This window comes from Pelodiscus sinensis, chromosome 4, assembly GCF_052426305.1.
Source record: "Pelodiscus sinensis isolate ZL-2025 chromosome 4, ASM5242630v1, whole genome shotgun sequence".
Lineage (NCBI taxonomy): Eukaryota > Metazoa > Chordata > Testudines > Trionychidae > Pelodiscus > Pelodiscus sinensis.
In genome coordinates, this window is record NC_143055.1 from 48,363,292 (window position 1) to 48,384,156 (window position 20,865).

General features: G+C 40.9%; 1 protein-coding gene across 7 annotated transcripts in view; it reads right to left on the reverse strand.

Annotated features, from left to right (window-relative positions):
• The window catches only part of CORIN (corin, serine peptidase), a 221,622-nt gene that overhangs the window by 120,814 nt on the left and 79,943 nt on the right, over positions 1 to 20,865 (reverse strand). For all 7 annotated transcript variants that reach the window (XM_075930473.2, XM_089777859.1, XM_075930476.2 and 4 more), the window contains one exon: positions 11,361 to 11,571. In XM_075930473.2, the coding sequence (XP_075786588.1) occupies positions 11,361 to 11,571 (211 nt within the window). The remainder of the gene's footprint in view (positions 1 to 11,360; positions 11,572 to 20,865) is intronic.

A 20,865-nucleotide genomic window follows, 5' to 3' on the forward strand; every position in this document is an offset into this window, starting at 1 on the left:
GACTATCAGTGGTGAAAGGGAGAAAGATGAAGGAGCTCACATGTTTATGAGCCCGAGCCTTCTATTTTATAAATTTAAAACTTATAGTAGATCAAAATCCCAAGAGTCTGAGGAGATTTCCATTTCCCCACTTTGACTTGTGTCAACTAGTATTTCTGAAATCAGTCTAATGGCATTTTTCTGCTTAAACACTGATGAAGTGAATGTACAACCAGTATCCTTATCATGTTTACTGAGCATCCTGATTGGCGGTGGAGCTGGAACTGGTGTTTACATATACACGGTCTTTGAAGATCTGTTCGGAAAGTCATGTTAAGAACTTTCACACAATGCTAAATGCATTTTACACACTGAAGTGTGGGAATTATTATCTCTGAGATAAAGACTTGTTTCTCTAAATTTGTCTCCTGTGGCTCCCTGAGTGATTATTTCCAAGCAACAAATAAACTGTCAACTACAAATAAACACATTTTAAATAGTACCTTTCACCAGGACTTTATGTCATGCTGAAGGCAGATAGTTTCAATATTATATAAAAGGTCTGGCTGAGTGCAGAAGAAAAACAAGTGGCTTCTAGATTCTCCTGTTGACAGTAAAAGCTGCTGGGTTATTAATATTCTCTTGATGTTTCCAGCATGCTGTTCTAGTAATTGAAGACTATCTGAACCAGTAAAACCCACTTCAGATAAAGTCACTCAAAATCCATGTTTCCCATTTTTCATGGAGCCTATTTTTGAAGGAAGGAAAAGAATGAAAATATTAGAGGGTGCATTTGTGTATGGGGTCTTTCAGTCAATATTTATCTGCAAAACAGGCCAAATACAGTCCCCCTCTCACTCCTGGGAATATGGGAAGACAAACTGTTAACAATTCCTTCCAGGCACTTTTTTCTGCCCAAAGAGCATATATGGGTAATACAAATACCTTAATAATAATTTAGAAATTACTAGGCTTTTAAAAGACAATGGCATGTGATTAAATAAACCAACAGAAAGCACATACTTATGGAACGTTATATATGCATGATCATATCTGTGCAAAGTTACTCATGAGTAGTCTCGTTCACTTCAGCAAGAATGCTTGCATAACTAAGGGTTGAGCAATCAATCCTACAATTTGTGTGTATGTGTACAGGAAATTCTAGAATAAATATTTTCAAAGATGTTTAAAAATGGTGGTGAAGTTGTATGGGGCTATGCCATTCCAATAGTTCAGCAATAAATGAGATGTCGTATGTAAAACAGAATTAGATATTAATTTACTGAATTTATCCACTTAATCTATAAAGGCTAATCTTTTAAAGTCCTAACTGTTCCTTCAAATTTAAAAAAATGTATAAATTACAATCCAAACAACATTTGAATGCAAAGATGCAAAGGGCATAATTAATGAGATAATTGATTAATTCATTAACTATGAGTCTCTCTCAGTCTGATAGAATCCATCTGTTGGACTCAAGGAACAACTAAAAGTCCATCTATTCTTTTAACCTTTGACTGCAGGGGTAATGACAGGGTTATTTGTTATATTTAACAATTCTGTGGTTTGGGTATATTTATTTTTTGTTAAAACTATTTAACTAATTATGTATTTTTTAAAGATTTGTACAAACACACCATAACGATTGAGAGGGACACGTTTTTTAAAAAATTAAGCATTTTGAGACTCTCATATGAAAGACATGCTTTGCTCAGTAGGGCTGGACTTAAGGAAATTCTCAAATGCTTTACTGACCAACACTGAACACTTATGCTTTGCATACATAAACAGATAATGATCTTAAAATAAAAATAATCTGATTATCTACATAGAACCTGACTTGGACAATGAAGTGAAAACAGTACAGAGAAAGTGATTCTCTAAAGTTTCTACTTGCCATGATAAGTTTTAAGTAGTATTTCTCACTAATCGCCTTATTAAAAAACCCAAACAAAATCCGCTAGGGTTGTTGTGAGTACTATGTTCTTCTAATTTACAGGAATGACCAAGTCAGCAAACTTATGCATGTCTTGTAAATTAAAACCCTTTATAAGTAGATTGTATCATCCAATTCAAGAGGTGTCTTTCATATTTTAAAGAGACATTGAAAAGATTTTAATTGACATTTGATTATTATCTGCTTCGGGTGAGTTATGGCCAAGGGTTATTGTTGTTTGTTTTTGAAGTTTAGTACTCCAGCACAGGACATTTTTAATACTTACAAACAGAAAACAGAGAATTTTTGTTTGCTTTCACAACAGACAGAACAGATGAAACCAAGAACTAGGAAAATGGGAACAAAAAGTACATTTCTCACAATTATAATAGAGCAACTCTACAAATTCTGCTAAATTGATAAGAGATCTATACAAGATGACTAAGAATTAAAACGACCATTTTTATTGAGACTGAATTATTTTAAATTTGTAGCACCACAAACACACATCATTTGGATCCCCTTCTTCTTGCTTTCCAAGAGTTTTTAAATGACCACAGTTGTTCCTGCAATGCAGATTATTTCATAAATCCTAGTACTTAAATTAAAGGCTTGTCCACATGGAGATTTAGTGCATGACGAGTCAGGGTATAAATCTACAGCACACCAATTTGCTGCACACTAAGTCTCACGTGGACCATCTAACCAAATATTAAGTTTCACAGTGCAGGGTATGGAACATTTATAATACAGTACCAAGTGCCACAGAGAGACTTAGCATGCAGCAGGTTAATATACTGTAAATTAATGTCCTGGTTTGCCAAGTACTAAGTCCCCACGTGGACAAGCTCTTTGAGACTTTGACATGACAAAATGCTTGTAGAGGAACAAGATGCATGAGGTATTATCTTTTGTTGGACCAACTTCAATTGGTGAGTGAAAGAAACTTTCAAGTTTACACAGAGTTTTTCTTCAGGAAAGGTGCAGAATGTCACAGCTAAATACAAAGTGGAACCTGATGACAGCCATCCAACACAATAACAAGAAGCAGCTCCCACTACAACCCACAGAACAACCCTCTGGGAGAAAAACACAGCACCAAGATCCACCACATGGACTGTATACAGATCTGAAGTAGCTGTACTCTTCAAAAAAAACCTGAACTTCTGCCTCACAGAACCTGATACCATACTAACACGTGAAAAACAAAAAGAATTCTTCTTCCAACTCTGGCTCAAAGAATTATTTCACAGTGACAACACCACTCACAAACACCATGTCCCACAGAGTCATGAAAAACACAAACTGACTGAACACTCCCTTTTTGTTATCGCCAGCTGAATTAGAAAGAGGCAGCAAACAAGTAGGGAAGAGTTTCTGTGTGATGTTATGCAGCACTCTGTGGCAGAAAAAGCAAGAACTGAAAGACTGGCATGACAGCAAGGACAAGGACTGAAAGAAGAATGCAGCAGTATGCCAAAAGAAAGTCACAAAGCGGCTCAAACTTTAGAGAGCACCATGTGGACACATTTCATGCACTTGGAGGACTTCAAAATGAGCAGTACCGCTCTTGCTGTCCCCTGCAGCCAAACCTGAAAAACTATTCTCATGCCTTCTTCCCTGCATAACCACCACCACATTCTTATCAACATTCTGGCTGCATTCTGCACCTGCCCCATCACAGTCCAGTTCTGCTTGACTCCTACTACCCACTGCACTCAATGCCGGTCCTTCTGCAATGTAGCTCTGCTGAAGTTCAGTATCCACTGCACTCTACTCCAAAGAGTAAGGCTGCATATGATACCCAGACATACACAAATCTTCAACTGTCCTGGGATCCCACTTCCTTCCCTTCCCCTGCTCTCCACAGTGCTGTGATGTGTGTGTGCATGTGTCCTAACATAGTTTAATAAAAGAGTTGAGTTGAAAGCAATTTTTATTCTATTAACTGAAAGCAAACATAGCAGAGCCCTAAAAGCAAGAAGCAATTTTATTAATCCGTCACAGAACATCCTCCATGCTAATTTCAACTTTACAAGCATGGAATCCTTAAGCACAGCAGCAAATATTAGTGGCTTTCAGCCTTGAATTATTGTCTCAAGGCGTCTCTGATCCTTATGGACCTATAATGCACCCCTATAACAGACCTGGTCTCTGAGGCTATGTCTAGACTTCAGAGCTTTTCTGGGAAACCAGAGGTCTCCCAGAAAAGTTCTGCCATGTCGAAGGAACGCTCAAATTTGAAAGATAACCAGATGATCGGTTAGCCTGGCACTCATTTAAAAGGTTGATTTGTATAAAGCAACCAAAATTTACCTTTAAAGAGGATTAGGAGTTGGATTTGGGTAACTCATTTAGGTTTGGCAAACCACCATTTTTTTTTTTTTGGACAGGCCACCATTTCTTCTCTGTTACTCAACAATCAGTGAGCCCCATCTCTGTTTAAACACATGCCAGGAGTAGAAGTTACCTGCTAAGATTTCATTTTTTAAGCAGAATCTAATGTAGTCCTGTATGATTTGTTATCATTATGTACGTTCTGCTATCCCAGCCTAACAGGCACATGCAGAACACTCCTTCAAATATAAATCAATAACCCCTTTGCACTATACTGACAGTAGGAACGGGAAAAACTGTTGCTATGGAAAAGTTGCACATTTTTGGTCTCGACTCAAATGTGACAATAACTTGAAAATACCACCTGTTTTTAAAAGTTTATACTTTAATTGTCAAGATATAATTGTTATACTGTAAGTAGATTAACTACTTCCCTGTCAGCCCAGGCCTCACCTATCTGAAAGGTTTAGTTTTCACATAGCTGATGCATATTTACTGGTGAGCAATATGTAAGCTTATAATAGAGTACACATGGGGTAACTTTAGTCCTTTTTAGTTTTCATCATAGTGTACGTGTAAGAAGGTCTTGGTACATACTAAGTGCATGACATTCTGGAAGGCTATCCCATGGTCCTTTGCTTTCTTGCTGAGCAGTCTGCATACTGCAATTTTTCTTGTTGTGTTTTGTGAGATTCATAGCAGAAGTCAGTGGAAGTCTGGAAAACCTGTTTGTGGGCTTAGAAAGCCAATGTCATTATTAGGAAAGGGTCATTCTGAAGAACTGGGGTGATAAGCCCATGGCAGAAGAATTTCAGAATGACAAAGACAACCTCTTTTTTTTTTTTTTTTTTTTTAAACACACCTGTGTGACCTAGCTCTGGAGCTGTAGGGACAGTGTATGAACATGAGGTGTTCTGTACTTGAGAACAAATGCATTGGAAGCTAGCCACCCTGTAATGTTAGAGGTTCAGAGCCCAACTATCTGATACCAATTGTTGAGGCTATCGTCATGTAAGTTTGTGATGCCATATGTAAGGTACTAAACCTAATATTCAGGATATCATGTTTTGTAAGGATGAGGTTCCCAAAGTGTATTGGGGCAATTGATAGAATCCATCTGTCTATTGCTTGCCACCAACAGCAGGATAAAGAGTTTACGAACCGAAAGGAGTCGCAGGCCACCTGGGCAGAAGGCAGGAACTGTTGAATTAAGTCAGTGGGCTCAAGAATTGCAGAATGACAGTGGAGGATGCATTTAGCTGTACATTAGCCTCCGGCCTCAAAATATGCAGCTACATCTCCCCATGTTATCCCAGAGAGGACGTTTGAAAATGGATTGTGAGCACTGCAGTGTCTTGTGAGTGGCAGAACTAGCATATTGTGGCATTCATTATTTTGTCATGTGTCCGTGCCTTTATATATTTGTAAAATCCTATGATTTGTGCACAATTTAATGAATTCAATTCACTGCAGATTCTTTATGAATGAATTTAATGGTTTTGTTATTAAACAAAATAACCACAAATAAACCTTTAGTTTAAAAAAAAACCAATGAAACACTACAGCAGAGGGCAGAACAAAACCAAACAGGAGAGGGAAGGTCTCCAATTCACAGGAGAGTATATGCCTTGCCTCTGCATCTTCTTGTTCTTCTTCCTGGTGCTGTTGAATGCTGAGGCTTGAAAAAGCAGGGCTTCCAGGTGCAATTGTTCTTACTATTCTGAGCTTGGGTTAAGGAGCAGGCTGGTGTCTGGGACCGTGGCTGCAGGGGTATAGATGAGCAGATATCCTAGTGTTCCTAGTATCTGTAGTGTCCAGAGGATATAGAAAATAGCAGGACCCTGATTGAGGGCATTACTGCATACAGCCTGTAGCAAAAACACTCTGCATCTGTATTGCCTCCAGGAGTTGCTTTTGCATGTCCGTGTCTTTCGCCATGGCAATGCTCTCTCTGGCCACTTCATGTTATTCTCTCTGGAGAGCTTCCTATCTTTTCCCTTCTGCAACTTCAAATACAACCTCCAGTTCTGCTGTTTTCAATTTGGATTGGGGGTCGGCAATATGGTCTGCAAATATTTCATCCTGAGCTTTCCGGTTCTTCCTCTCCCAGTTAGTCAGTCACTCAAGTGGTGCTGAAGACTCCCTCTTTAAGGGTTTTGCACAGCAGTGTAGTATAAAAATAAATTGAACAGACAAGGACAACTATGCTGACATTCCCTTGCCAGGATCTGACTGCTCAGTCTCAGGCTGGGTTTCTGATTGAGAATCAGGCTGGCTTCCTACATGGCCAACCCTGGAGTCTTGAAGAAATCCTGGCTTTCCAGGGGGAGAACTTCACTTCCTTTCTCATGTTCCTTTGCTAGTTTTTCTTGCTGCTTATCCACAGGTGGGGACTATTTTCCTGGCAACCAAGGTTTTAATGTTAGTTCTCCTGAGCGGTTTGCCCTATATCTAGTATTGGTTGGTGTCCTTCCCCATTGTGACCCCTTGCAGAGATCTGACAAGCAATGTCCACAAATGCATCTTTATTGCAGTGGCTGACTTACCACAGCTTCTCCCAGATGACAAGATGATTTTCAAGATCTCCAAGAGGCTCCAAGGCACGTTGCAAAGGCTACTGGAGTAAAATCTGTGTAGTGCCAATATACTGGAATCTAGGAGCAAATAATCCAATTCTGGCTCTGTGCCAGCTTTTTAAACAGGGGAGGGGCTATCTGCTCAACTTTACCCCTGAGCAGTGAAGGGGACACAAGAAAACTGGTCAGTGAAAGATTCTCGCAAAACAATATAGGTGTGGCAGTTGGAGAACAGCCATTGTAGTGCATGGCAGAATTGTATGCACATTAACAACAGACTGCACTAACTCAATTAGCATGCAATTTAATGCACTTTGAAATCAAACGCCAAAGTTCTCAATAAATAGACTTAGTGCACTCAAAGGGATTTTTTTTCAGATCAGAAGAAGACCTTGTCTGCACTACAAATTTTATCATCTTTGTCATCAAACAGCAGCCTTTGTCAACAAAACAGTGCAGGTAAACTCAAGCCTCCTCCTGCCAACAAAACTCTCTTGCTTTACTAACTAAATAAAACTATCTCGATGAGAAGCATAGAGCTTTCTTCAGCTCTCTCAGCAGTCACTTGTTAATGAGTAGGACGTCTTCCTGTCACCCTCCTATTTGTGGGTCTGTTGATGGCTGATCTGAAGCCACAGGTCTTGTCACAGAAGGGGCAGGTGCTGGTGGCTACTGGAGGGATGCGGGACAGTTTTTGATGCTCTTTTCTCCTTCTCTGCTTCTCCTCTGCCCTACTCTGCAGTGGAACTTCTCAAAATGTCCACACCCTCACTGATTACCACTCTCCACTGGGGAGAGTCCTGGGCAAGGTTCTCTGTTGACACCGATTACACACTTTTTCATGTTTGCCTTCAACCTGTCCTTAAATCGCTTTCTCTGGCCCCCAATGCTCCTCTGTCCTTCCTTCAGCTCGAAAAACAGAATCCTTTTTGGAAGGCGTTGATCAGGCATCCAGACCACATGACCAGTCCAGTGAAGTTGTTGGTAGATGATATTAGCTTCAATGCTGGTCATGTTTGACTCTTGCAGGATGCTAGTGTTCGTGCGCCTGTCCTCCCAAGAGGCAGCGTTGATGATATTGTTCAAGTGCCTTTAGGTGTCGCTATATGTTGTCCAGGTTTCGCACGTGTACAGCAGTGTTGGAACAACCAATGCACGGTACACAAGGAGCTTTGTCTTGGCACTGATGTCCCCACTTGGCAGCATAGACACTGAGTGATTAAGTCACTCACTATAACTCGTCTCCAGGTATATCCCACAATGCTCACGGTTTTGAACTCTGCAGCTTTACATCCAGCTTCACAGGCATGGTCCCCTACCCCTTTCAAAGACCCAGGAAGCTTTGAAAAACCTCAGCATGGAGAACAGACACAGCTACTATCCTGATGAGCACACCAGCTCCCAGCAGCAAATACATTCCTGCCTGGAATACGTCGAGGCGGGGGATCTTCTGGGTCTGTGGGAAGAAGAGGTCATGGTAGAACTCGGGACTCATGAATCAAAATTAAAGCAGAATCCTGCTCTCCCCAGCACTAGGATTGCAGTGGCAGGCAGGCAAGACAGACTTCCTCTGGGATGGGGGTGGAGGCAGCAGAGGAAGAGACTCCATGTGGTGGTGCGAAGCAGAGCCAGGGAGGGAGGTGACGGCTCATGTCAGGATCTCCCCCTGCTGGTGTACTGGTCTCTGCTGTGCTGATGCGGGGGAACAGCAAGACACCAGCTGTCAGGACTGGTTGTTTCAAGCTGCTGTCTGAATTTATAGAGACAACACTCTCTCACCCAACCCACATACTTTCCCAACACATACACTGTGTGTCTCACGTACATGCTCCCCCAACACATACACACACCTTTGTAGACATCTTGCGTTAGTGTTTAACAATGTCAGTTTAGTCATATTACTGATTGCAAACCCTTCCCAAAGAAGCCTGCAGCCTGTTGCATACTCATACTAGGATAGATACCCAAAGTGTACTGTAGTGATAGAAATGTAGCCGTGTTAGTCTGGGGTAGTTGAAGCAAAATGCAGGACAATGTAGCACTTTAAAGACTAACAAGATGGTTTATTAGATGATGCTCGGGGGTCGCGTAACTAGTTAGCATGCCAGAGTCTCGAGACTCTGGCATGCTAACTAGTTACGCGACCCCCGAGCATCATCTAATAAACCATCTTGTTAGTCTTTAAAGTGCTACATTGTCCTGCATTTTGCTTCAAAGTGTACTGGTTTCTATGTTAGTGCAACGGCTGCCATTGTGGGTGCACTGCACTGACAAGGATTAGAGTGTGGACATGCAACAGCGGTTTCATTACAACAGTGGCTGAAACTTGCATCAACAAAACTTTGCCGGTCAGACAGAGTCTAATTCAAGTTAGAGTAGGCTAAACCACCATGGTTGACAAGCCTCAAGCCTTACAGAAAGCGGTCTTCAGACAAAGAATAAAAAAGCAGTATATGAGCGAATGGCCTGCAAACATGTTGTTTTAATTGGGTTGTGGCCATTTTAACTTCTAACATTTTAAAGCAGATCTTTTTTCTTTCTATTTTTGTCTTAGAATTATCAGCAAAGTTAAACTTAGCCTTCCCTAGTATTGCTGGTTGATTTTTTAGGGGGAGGACTGTAGGATGTATATACTGTGAGCTTAACTGGAGGAACAGAGATGCTGCATATTCAGCTGAGACATCCTTTCACCCAGGCAATCATTAGTTAATTAAATTAAATAGGTTTTAACAAACAAACCCAACATTTTAAACACTCTGACAAAATGTCTTGTCCCTTCTTAATTGTTCAGCTTTCAGTCTCTTGATTTGAATTTGAAATGTAGAAAAGCAGGAATCAGAACCATGGTTTGTGTGGTTTTGGTTTATTTGTTTTTTGTATTAAAAACAAAAAGTTACCAGCCTATTTCTCCCTTTGTTACTTTTAATTTTCAATATTATTAAACATAAATGATCTCATAATTTTCCTTTAAAAAGCAAAGTCAGTGAAAAATTGCATGAATAGGATATTAACATAATTAATTGCTAAAAAAAAGAAAAGAAATGACATGTTAATGCTGAAGTTCCTAAAACAACATTATCTCGGTCCCTTTTCATACATGCTGCTAAATGTACACTGTAAGATAATCAAGACAAAAATATATTTACCCTATTTTTCTTAAATAAATAAAATAGAAAACACTACCCAAATATACAGCATGGCTGAGCTACTGCTGCATTAAAAACATAAATTTTGTTTATCCTATCTTGTAAATTAAATTTAAATTTGATTATTCATAACATGTTATGCATATAAACATATTACATATATGTAATACTAGAAGATTCTGCCGCCCTTGCTCGGGTCCTTAACTCAATTAATTTTTGTTTTTTGGAAAATGAAGCATGAAAATGTATATGCTTCATTTGAATCACTGCTCTGAGATGTGGCTGGGGATGAGGGGTTCAGTATGCAGGCTGCTCCTAGGAGAGAGGACTACCCCAGCCCTCACAGCTGCTTGGGGCCAGGTGAGAAGTGCCTCTCCGTGGCTGCTACAGCTCCAGTGGGCACAGCCGGGGCAGGGGTGAATGTCCCCCAACAAGGGTAGATCCAGGTTCATCTGCCTCCTGCACTCCTCAGTCAGAATGCAGAAGGCAGCAAACTGTGCACTTTCCCCTCACTCCCTGATGAACAACCAACATGTCCCTGTACAAATCAGGAGTGGGGGAGCTTCAGCCAACCCCACCCAGAGCACATGGGGAGTGGGAGGCTTGGGGTTGGGGCAATCCTGGATGGGGATGGGGAGCATCCCCAACCAGCCCCTTTTACCTGCCTGATGATTCTGTCTCCTTTCTGACCAGTTTTAGGAGATGCAATCCCATTCTAGTCACATTCCATTTTTCTGGCACAACCAAATCCTTATTTTGCTTTTAGTTATAATGAGAGGAAGTTGAATACCAAATTTGGTGGTCCTAGCTCTTACCATTTACAAGATATTCTTGAATAGACAGATGGAGACTCTCTCAAATATATATAGTAGATATATCTATCACTCCATTTGAGCACATGGCCACTAGATAGTTTCTCTTACTATATCTCTTTCATTGATTGCGCTAAGAAAGCAACCCCCGACTGCATTACAGTTCTGGTCTATATTTCAGCATTACTAGAACTACTGGTAATTATTCAAACTTATGACAGTAATTTCTTCCTGGACAAAAATACTAAGCTTGTCATTAAAAAAAAAAAAAAGAAAAAAAAAGAAAATGGGCAACAGGGAGTGGATCACTTGATGATTACCTGTTCTGTTCATTCCCTTTAGAGCACCTGACATTGGCCACCATTGGAAGACAGGATACTGGGATAGATGGACCTCTGGTTTGATCCAGTGTGGCCATTCTGATGTTCTTAATAACCTGAAAATAGTTTAGCTGACTGGCAGAATTTTTGAAATAAGGCCATAAGCTTAGCTCAGGCCTGTTTTATTCTGATTAGATATGCAGTGTTATCCTACAACTGGCTCTAATCATTGAGTGATTTTAGTTCCCAAATACCTGTCATCACCATCACTGATGCACTCAGGAAGAGCAAGGCTACAGCCGAACAGCATGATGTGTTGATAGCAGCTGAGGCGGTTGAGATAACTGAAGAACTTGAGGAACTTTTCCATTTCAATGTTTTTGACAATGGAAAGAACAGATGTTAGAGTGGTGTGGTTATATGGCAGCATTTGGCACTGGCTGTAGGTGATATTTATGCAGGCACCTGTGAAATCAAAACATATATTTAGATTTAGAACATATGAAACCAACTACAATATTATATGGTGGTAGTAAGTATCTGCAGAATAGAATAGTTAACATTAAGCACTATCACATCACAGCAAGAAAGATGAGCATTTTCCTAGTGTTTGAAGAATCAGGGAAAGTTTGGCATTTCATTCTGGATAAGCAGGCAAAAGTTTGGCTACTTTCACATTTATCTGAACCTTTTGGTTTTTAAACTGGACTGGAAACTATACATAACGAGCTCCCTCACAAGTTTTATATTAAAGTTGGGATAGACAGACCATGAGAATATCCTCTTGTGGAATTTTTACATAAATGCCTCTGACTGAAAGAGGGAAGGAAGCAAGAGAGATCAATTAAGGCTAATAGTGTTCTGGATCAACTAAAATCTCGGGCCTTCCACAAGCTTCTCTTCCTCTTTTTCTTTTTAAAATTCATTCTAATCGTTTTTTCCATTCCTAATTTTTATACAATATATTGAAGGTACTTAAAGGACCCCCAGAAGACTCAGCAAAAAAATCAAAGGGTATAAAATCTTGACTACATTGAGATCAACAGAAAGACTCCTACTGACTTTATTTGAGCCACAGTTTCACCCAACAGCTTTTAAGATTTCCTCTCCTTTCCATACTGCTAATAAAAATACAACACTAACTTGAGGACTATCAGGCTTTTCTACGCCACTACAAGAAGCATGCATACACCACTCAACCTTAAATTCTCTCATGGTGAGCACTTTTGGTATGCAGAGTGCCAAGTACAGCCAAGTTTTTCAGAAGAATTTGAGGCCAGATTTTCAAGTGCTCAGTGCCCACAACTGAGGGCAAATTTTCAGGAGAGCACATAAAGGCCAGATTTTCAAAGGAGATCAGAAGTAGTAGCTCCCATTGAGACATTTATGGATAGATGTTCAGAACATCTCTATATTCAATTTATTTAATTTTTCTGAAAATCCAGACACTTATTTTGACATCTATTTGGGGCACAAAAGTGAAATGTTTGCAAGCTGCATGGAAACACACCATAACAGAGGCTCAAATTAAATACGTATACCACCAAATCCAGAACTAAAAGGACCTAAAAAAGTAATTTTAAAAAATATTATTGTCACAAAAATTAACAAATACAATAAAATAAAATACTTCAGAAGCTTGAAATCTGCCACGCAATCAGTGGTGGTGGCCCGAGGCATACCACCAGGTATTTTAGGGTATTTTACTGAAAGTGTGTAAAAGTATTTAGGACACCTGAAAAGTGTCCTAATAGCTTATTAATCTTATCTTGGCATAATCACTATTAGACTCAGGGTCCATAATTTCACATTCTTAAAAAAAATATTTTAATCAAATTTTAGAGAAGGATTTATTGAGCATATCCTTCCACAAAGAAAATATTTTCTCATAGAAGACTAATGAAAATATTAGGGGAAAGCTTATAAACTCCTCTATAGTTTGAATATGGTTTTTCTTATAATTATCTGTTTATATATACTTAAGTTCCTGTATGTTTTAGAGCCTTTCCTCAATGAGCCCACCTGCCCTTCTCAGCATTAACGTGTGGCCCAAAATGCACTTTAAAACTCAATTTTTATTGCAAAAATTGATCTGGGTGTAAATAGCACCCAAATGAATTAAATGGACCATGAACTGGTGTTAAACTATAGCCAAGAACGCTGAGTTCATTGAGGAAGGCAGCTCCAACCAGCTCATAAATCAGTTTTTTTAAGCAATAGTGCAATGCAAAGAAACCAGGCTACGTCTGGAAAACTGCAGAGTTCTGAGGCCAGAGCTCTGAAGGGAAACAGCAGCTTTCCTTTAAATGGTCACCAGGAGGAGCACTTGCCATTAAACATAACGGGCAAAGAGCTGTTACTTCTTTGTTTGCTAATAAAATATTGCAGCTGTGCAGATGGAAGTCAACACACAGCAGTGATATCATAGAATCATACAGCTGGAAGAGACCTCAGGAGGTCATCAAGTCCAGCCCCCTGCCCAAAGCAGGACCCAATTCCAACTAAATCAACCAGCCAGGTCTCTGTCAAGCCAAGACTTAAAAACCTCTAGGGATGGAGATTCTACCAGCTCCCTAGGTAACCCATTCCAGTGCTTCACCACCTTCCTTGTGAAATAGTTTTTCCTAATATCCAATCTAAACCTCTCCCACTGTAATTTGAGACAACTATTCCTCGTTCTGTCATCCATCACTACAGTGAACAGCCTTTCTCCATCCTCTCTGGAACCTCCCTTCAGGAAGTTGAAGGCTACTATCAAATCCCTCTTCACTCTTCTCTTCTTCAGACTAAATAAGCCTAAATCCCTCTGCCTCTCCTCACAGATCTCGTGCTCCAGCCCCTAATCATTTTGCTTACCCTCCAGTGGACCCTCTCCAAATGCATCCACATCTTTTCTATGGGGGGGGGGGGGGAAGACCCAGAACTGAACATAATACTCCAGATGTGGCCTCACCAGAGCTGAATAAAGGGGAATAATCACTTCTCTAGATCTGCTTGCAGTGCTCCTCCTAATGCAACTTAATATGCCATTAGCCTTCTTGGCTACAAGGGCACACTGTTGACTCACAGCCAGCTTCTCGCCCACTGTAATCCCCAGGTCCTTTTCCGCCAAACTGCAACTTAGCCATTCAGTCCCCAGCCTGTAACAATGCTTGGGATTCTTCCATCCCAAGTGCAGGATTCTGCACGTCTTTATTGAACGTCATCAGATTTCTTTTGGCCCAATCCTCTAATCTGTCTAGGTCACTCTGGACCCTATCCCTGCCCTACAATGTATCTACCTCTCTCTCTTAGTATCGTCTGCAAACTTGCTGAGGGTGTAATCCATCCCCTCATCTAGGTCATTAATAAAGATGTTGAATAAAACTGGACCTAGAACCGATCCTTGGGGCACCCTGCTAGAAACTGACCACCAACCTGATATCGACCCATTAATCACTACGCATTGGGCCCGACAGTCTAGCAGGCTTTCTGTCTGTCTGACAGTCCTTTTATCTAATCCATACTTCCTTAACTTGCTGGCAAGAATATTGTGGGAGACCATATCAAAAGCTTTGCTAAAGTCAAGGTATATCACATTCACCATCTGTCTCATATCCTCATCAAAGCTAATCAGATTGGTCAGGCACGACTTGCCCTTCATGAATCCATGTTGACTATTCCTGATCACTTTCCCCTCTTCCAAGTGCTTCAAAATGGATTCCTTGAGGATCCCCTTCATGATTTTTCTGGGGACTGAGGTAAGGCTGACTGGTCCGTAGTTCCCTGGATTGTCATTTTTCCCTTTTTTAAAGAGGAGCGCCATTCGCCTTTTTCCAGTTATCCAGGATCTCTCCCAATCTCCACGAGAGTTTTTAAAAATAATGGCCAAAGACTTTGCAATGACATTTGCCAACTCCTTCAGTACCCTCAGATGCATTAAATCCGGACCCATGGATTCGTGCATGTCTAGCTTTTCTAAATAGTTCTTAACCTGTTCTTTCTTCACTGTACTCATCTTCTTCCCATACTGCATCGCCTAGTGCAGTAGTATGGGAGATGACCTTGTCTGTGAAGACAGAGGCAAAGAAAGCATTGAGTACTTCAGCATCTGTCACTAGCTTACCTCCCTCATCCAGTAATGGACCCACACCCTCTCTGATCACCAGCCTATTGCTAACGTGCCTGTAGAAACCTCTCATTATCCTTCACATCCCTTATTAGCTGCAATTCCAGTTGTGCTTTTGCCTTCCTGTTATCTCCCCTGCATTCTCGAGTAACATATTTCTACATATTTATACACCCAAAGACCCAAATGGCTGGAAAGATTTTGACTCTGGATAATCAGTGCCCATAGCCATATACAGTTTATATCCTCCATAGTTTGGTAGAATTTAAGGCAGTCAAGTTTTGGTCAGCAGTAAGGAAATAAAATCCCATTTAATTGGTTAACCTGCTAAGCTGCTCCAACCCCCACTAATTAACTGGAACCAGTAAGCTTTACCCATTAAGGGTGAGGGTTACCATTTAACTGGTTAATCATTCATATCCCTATCGACAGGGAATCATATTTTTCAATTTCCAAGTAATTTGGAATCTCCATAATTTTACTGGCTGACATTTTCACGTAAACATTTCCCACGACCACTATGATTCGTTATTTCACTTGGCAAGTTGGGTACTTGATCTAGTTGGTGGTCAAAAACTATTAAGTCTCTCTACATATGCTACTGTAACTGGTTGAATCCTTATTTATTACTGACATATTTGTGCTCAAAAATTCTATTTTCAAGGTTCTGTACAAAAAGAAAAAAAATGGTCCTTGCACTGAACTTAAAGAAAAATGACCTCTCTTCTCAAACCAAGGGAAACAGTGAGGGGATGGAGGTAGAAAGAAAAAGGACACTGTACATGTGTTTGCCTGCAGCTTCTTAGAGTAATTTTTTCCCTAAGGTCCAAATTTTGCCTTCAAACACCAGTAGGAAAAACAATGTACTCCTCTACCAGATACCAATTCAGTAAAGATTCTGATTCAGAAAAGCACTGCTTATAAAAAGGAGAGAGAGTTTTCCAGCTTCTCAAAGAACTAGAGAACAGGAATCTATCTGGGCCTGGTAGCAGGATAGTCTGAATGAATCTTCCCCCTCTCTAATTTCTATGAGTATTGTTTTCTTCTTTGAAGCTACTCCAATGCTTTCTCTAAGGAAATACTTAGAATCACAGTTTTGTAATAAATGTCCAGTAGCAGGAAATCCACTTGAAAACCTCCCACAGGGAAGCACTTGAATTTTTTCTGTTTGGAAAAACCCTTTAGTAATAGGCAATAATTTTAAAACTGAAAGGGCAAGTCAACGTAATTAAATCAAAACTTCCTGCCAACAAATAGCCACATAATAAAATAAAAACTTTTGTAAAGCCCAAAATTTATAAAAGAAACCATGCTGACTTGCCACAGTAACAAATGGCAAAATATGATCTCACATGGAAAGCCTAATCTACCTTACAAACTCAAACCTTGCACAAAATACCAGAATATTAATAAAATACCTAAGTGAATCTGACTAACACTATGATGTTCTAATAACCAAGCACAATACATGCCAATTGTGAAAAGAGCCAGATATGGGGGGAGGGGCAGAATCGGGCAGGAAGAACCTCCATTCCAGTTATTTCCTCTCTTCGCCCAGGCTAGATCTACACTGCAGCACTATTTTGGGGTACCAGAGCTATTCCCCATCTTTTGAAAGCACCCGTTATTTCGAAATATAACAGGCTTGCTATTCTGACATCCCTATAAACCTCATTCCATGAGGAGTAAGGGACACTTTGGAATAGCAATTTATTTTGAAATAAGTGCTGTGTAGACCGTGGCAAATTTCAAAATAAGCTATTTTGAAATAACATTGAAATAAGATGCTACACAAATTGCATAGCTCAAATTGTGTATCTTATTTCAACTTATGATGCAGTGTAGTCACACCCTAAAGGTCCTTTAATTATAGGAAATGCAAGAAACATAAATGTTATACAGAGACGAATGAGCAGTGGATGTAAGAATGATAAAATGGGGAAAGAGGAAATGTTTAATCAGCAGTCTATGTTCTGTATCAGTGTAGCTCATTCTTGTTTTTTGAGCTAAATGAGCGTTGCTCTGAACGTTTCACTCTGATGGAGACAATCTGCTGAGCTGGTGATTTTTTTCAAAACGTATAATTTAAGACAGATCATACATGTTTAAAAAATCACCAGCTCAGTAAATTCATAAATTTGAGGGTTTACAATATTCTTATTTAAAAATAAAAGGGATATGTGATTGTAGTAGGAACTATCAGAAAAAGATCAGGACCCCGCCGCCTCTGCGGCTTTGGTCAGTGTGTCCCTGGTCTGCTGGGGACCCCTCCCAGCAGACCAGGGACACCCGGAGCAAAGCCTTGGAGGCGCGGGACCCCGCCGCCTCCGCGGCTTTGCTCTGGGTCTCCCTGGTCTCCTGGGGGGTGGGGCGCGCAGCTAGTGCACCCCACCCCCCCCGAGCAGACCAGGCTTTTGTTGTGGACGCCTGGGGTAGAGCAGCTGGGGTGCTGCCGGGTTGGTCCTGGGGGGACCTACCCGGCAGCGCCCCAGCTGTTCTATCCCAGGCTCAAGATTCAGCCGCTGTTGAAACTGATCAGTGGCTGATTCCAGGAAGCTGGGGGCAGAGCAACTCTGCCTCGGGCTTCCTGTAGTCAGCCCCTGGTCAGTTTCAGCAGCAGCAGCTGAATCTGGAGCCAGTTCCGAGTTACGTACAAATTCAACTTAAGAACAAATCTATAGTCCCTATCTTGTATGTAACCCGGGGACTGCCTGTATAGCCAAATATTATGGCCAGTTTTTCTTTTTCTGTTTGGGCACAGTTCTGATGTGTAGTTGTCAGAGCTTTTATAGCATAAGCAACAGGTGCCCTGTTCTGTATCAACACAGCCCCTAATCTGATAGAACATGCATCTATTAGCACAATAATTTTTTTTTGACACTTAAGTACTTCAGCACAGGTGCCCCGTATGCAATTCTTTCAAATGCTTATATGCTACTACATATACTAGCATCCAATCTCGACATCTTTCCCCAATACTTGTCTTAAGGAAGCTGCAAGTGTGGATATGTTCGGGATATATTTCTCAAGATAAGTAACCTTTCTAAGAAGTCTTTGCAATTAAGCTTTGCAGATTGGTGTGGCCATTTCAGTTGTAGCAGCAATTTTTGAATTGTCAGATTTTAGACCTTCGCTTGTCAAGAGATGCCCCAAATATTTTGTCAGACAATTTGCATTTAGTCTAGTTTAGTCACAGGTTCCTTTCATGGTACCTATCTAGAACTCTTGAATCTTTCAGCATGTTGTCAGATGAGACTTCCCCAGTCAGTCATCTATATAGCAATCAACACCTTTCAGAACTTCAAATGTTTGTTAGATCACTCTTTGATACACTTCAGGAGCTGAACAGCTGCAGAAAGGAAATCTGGTGAGCCTGTATCTGCAAATGGTGCTTTAAACATACAGATTATGTAACTAACAGCCAACTGTATATGATAAAGGCCTGTTCTATAGTAGGAGGTTGTCGTCAAAGTTAGCCATTTTAGGACAATTTATAAACAACGAGTCTGCATGACTAGGCCCATTACACTGACTTTAAAGTCCATTTCTGTACCCCTCCATGACAAGAGTAGCATCACTAAATTTGACCTTGCATGGTCGACTTTGGGATAGTGCAGACACAGTGCTGTTCAAGTTCATGTTCTTGGATTCCAGGTGGCGTCCCACAGTGCCTCAATGTGACTGGTCTGGCCAGCACTTGCAACTCTGTTGTTCTCTCAGGTACACAGGAAAAGCTCTTGGAAATTTTGAATTTAATTTCCTGCTGGGCCAATGCAGTGATCCCAGTGGAACACTTGACCATAAATTCCCCAGGGTCACAAATGAGCTTCAGCATGGAGCATGCAGGAGATCCTGGCTCTGATTGCTGTTTGAGAAGAAGAATCTGTGCAGGCAGAACTCTGGAGCAGCAGAAGAAATGCTGATATCTATGCCAAAATCTCACAGGGCATGGTGGAAAAAGGATCACCAGGGACATCCAGCAGTGCTGCATGAAAATAAAGGAGCTCATGCAAGTGCACCAGAAGACGAGAGGCAAATGGTCGGTCTGGGCCAGAGCTGCAGACATGCTGCTTCCATGAGCAGCTACATAAGATTCTTGGGGGGAGGAGGACTCAACCACTGTCCCAAAGCTGTCCATAGATACCCCACAAGTGACCCTTCAGGCAGCCTCAGGCAACAACAAGGAGGATACTGTAGGCAAGGAAGAGGAGGAAGAGGAGGAGGAGAATGCTCAGCAAGCAATATCACTGGCAGCCAGCACCTTTTTATAAACTTTGGAACCAATTCCCTCCCAGGATTTATTGCTGCTGGACCTTGATGTCAGGGAGGGCACTCCCGGTCAGTTCACATTTGTAATCATACTTCTCAACTGTCAGAGCAGATCTCATTCTGGTATTACTGCGGTTCAGTGTAGGGGAAAAGCAATTCACAAAGTTCCATGAAAGTGGCCTTATGCATGCGAAAGTTTTGCAGCCACTGCTCAACGTTCCATAGCTGCATAACTATGCGGTCCCACCAGACTGTGCTCGTCTCACAGCACCAGAACCAGTAGTCCACGTTAACAGGCCTGACTGCTGCCAGTATATGCCAGTTGCTCTTCTCAGTTGTTTCCTTCATGTCTATGTCTGTGGCATGCTCACATTCTTCCATGCTCTTGTGGCTCCTAGCTAGGCTCTGGACAAACTGTAGCATATTGTGTGAGATGTTCCCAATGTTTGCCACAGCAATGTATAGCTGAGCGGGTTCCATGCTTGCCGTGCTGTGGCATCTCCATGGATAACCAAGAAAAAAGGGCATGAAAAAATTGTTTGCTGTTGCTTTCAAGTAGGGAGGGAGGGAGGAAAGGAGATAAGTGCATTATGGGAGGCTGATAAAATGTACCCAGAACCATCCACTGCAATGTTTTTGTCCCATCAGGCCCTGGGATCCTAACCCAGAATGTAAAGCGGTGACAGGAGTGTGGGATGGTTACACATAGCACGCCTCTGTTAATGTCAATGGTAGTCATGGTAATGGGCACGCACTCTGTCAAACTCATGTGCCCATTGAGGACATGCACCTTCCACTTTGTAAATATGTATGCTAAAAAAACTGCCTTAAAAATTCTTAGTGTAGACATACTAAATCCATTTCTGACAATCAAGAATTGTAGCTTGTGCTAACTTGTTGGTAATTTCTTCTAGTGTAGGCAATGGAAATGTTCCCTTTATATCACTTTATTCATATCTCTTGGATCCAAGCAAATTCTTTTTTAGTCTCAACCCTGTCTGTCTACAATTACTCAAGCATAAACTCATTTTGTAGGCTCTTACATTTGTTATTACTTGCAGTTTTTCTGTGTGTTGCAGTTCTTCTTCTACTTTGCTCCTTAATGCCACTGGAACTTTATGAAGTGCACAAGTGCATCTTTATAGTTTACTTACCCAGCAAGCATCCTACACTTCTATAAACATCTATGTATCATTTAAATATATCCCACTTACCTTCTGGCTCTTTCTTTACAAATATTGACTCTTTGCCCAAGTTTAAGCTTATCACAGCTTGTAAACCCAGTATGACTTGTGAGTCAACTCCATCACCTGAAATTCCATCAATGCTTTTGTATCTCAGTACTCACAACATAAACTGCATATACCATGTACTTGTGAAAA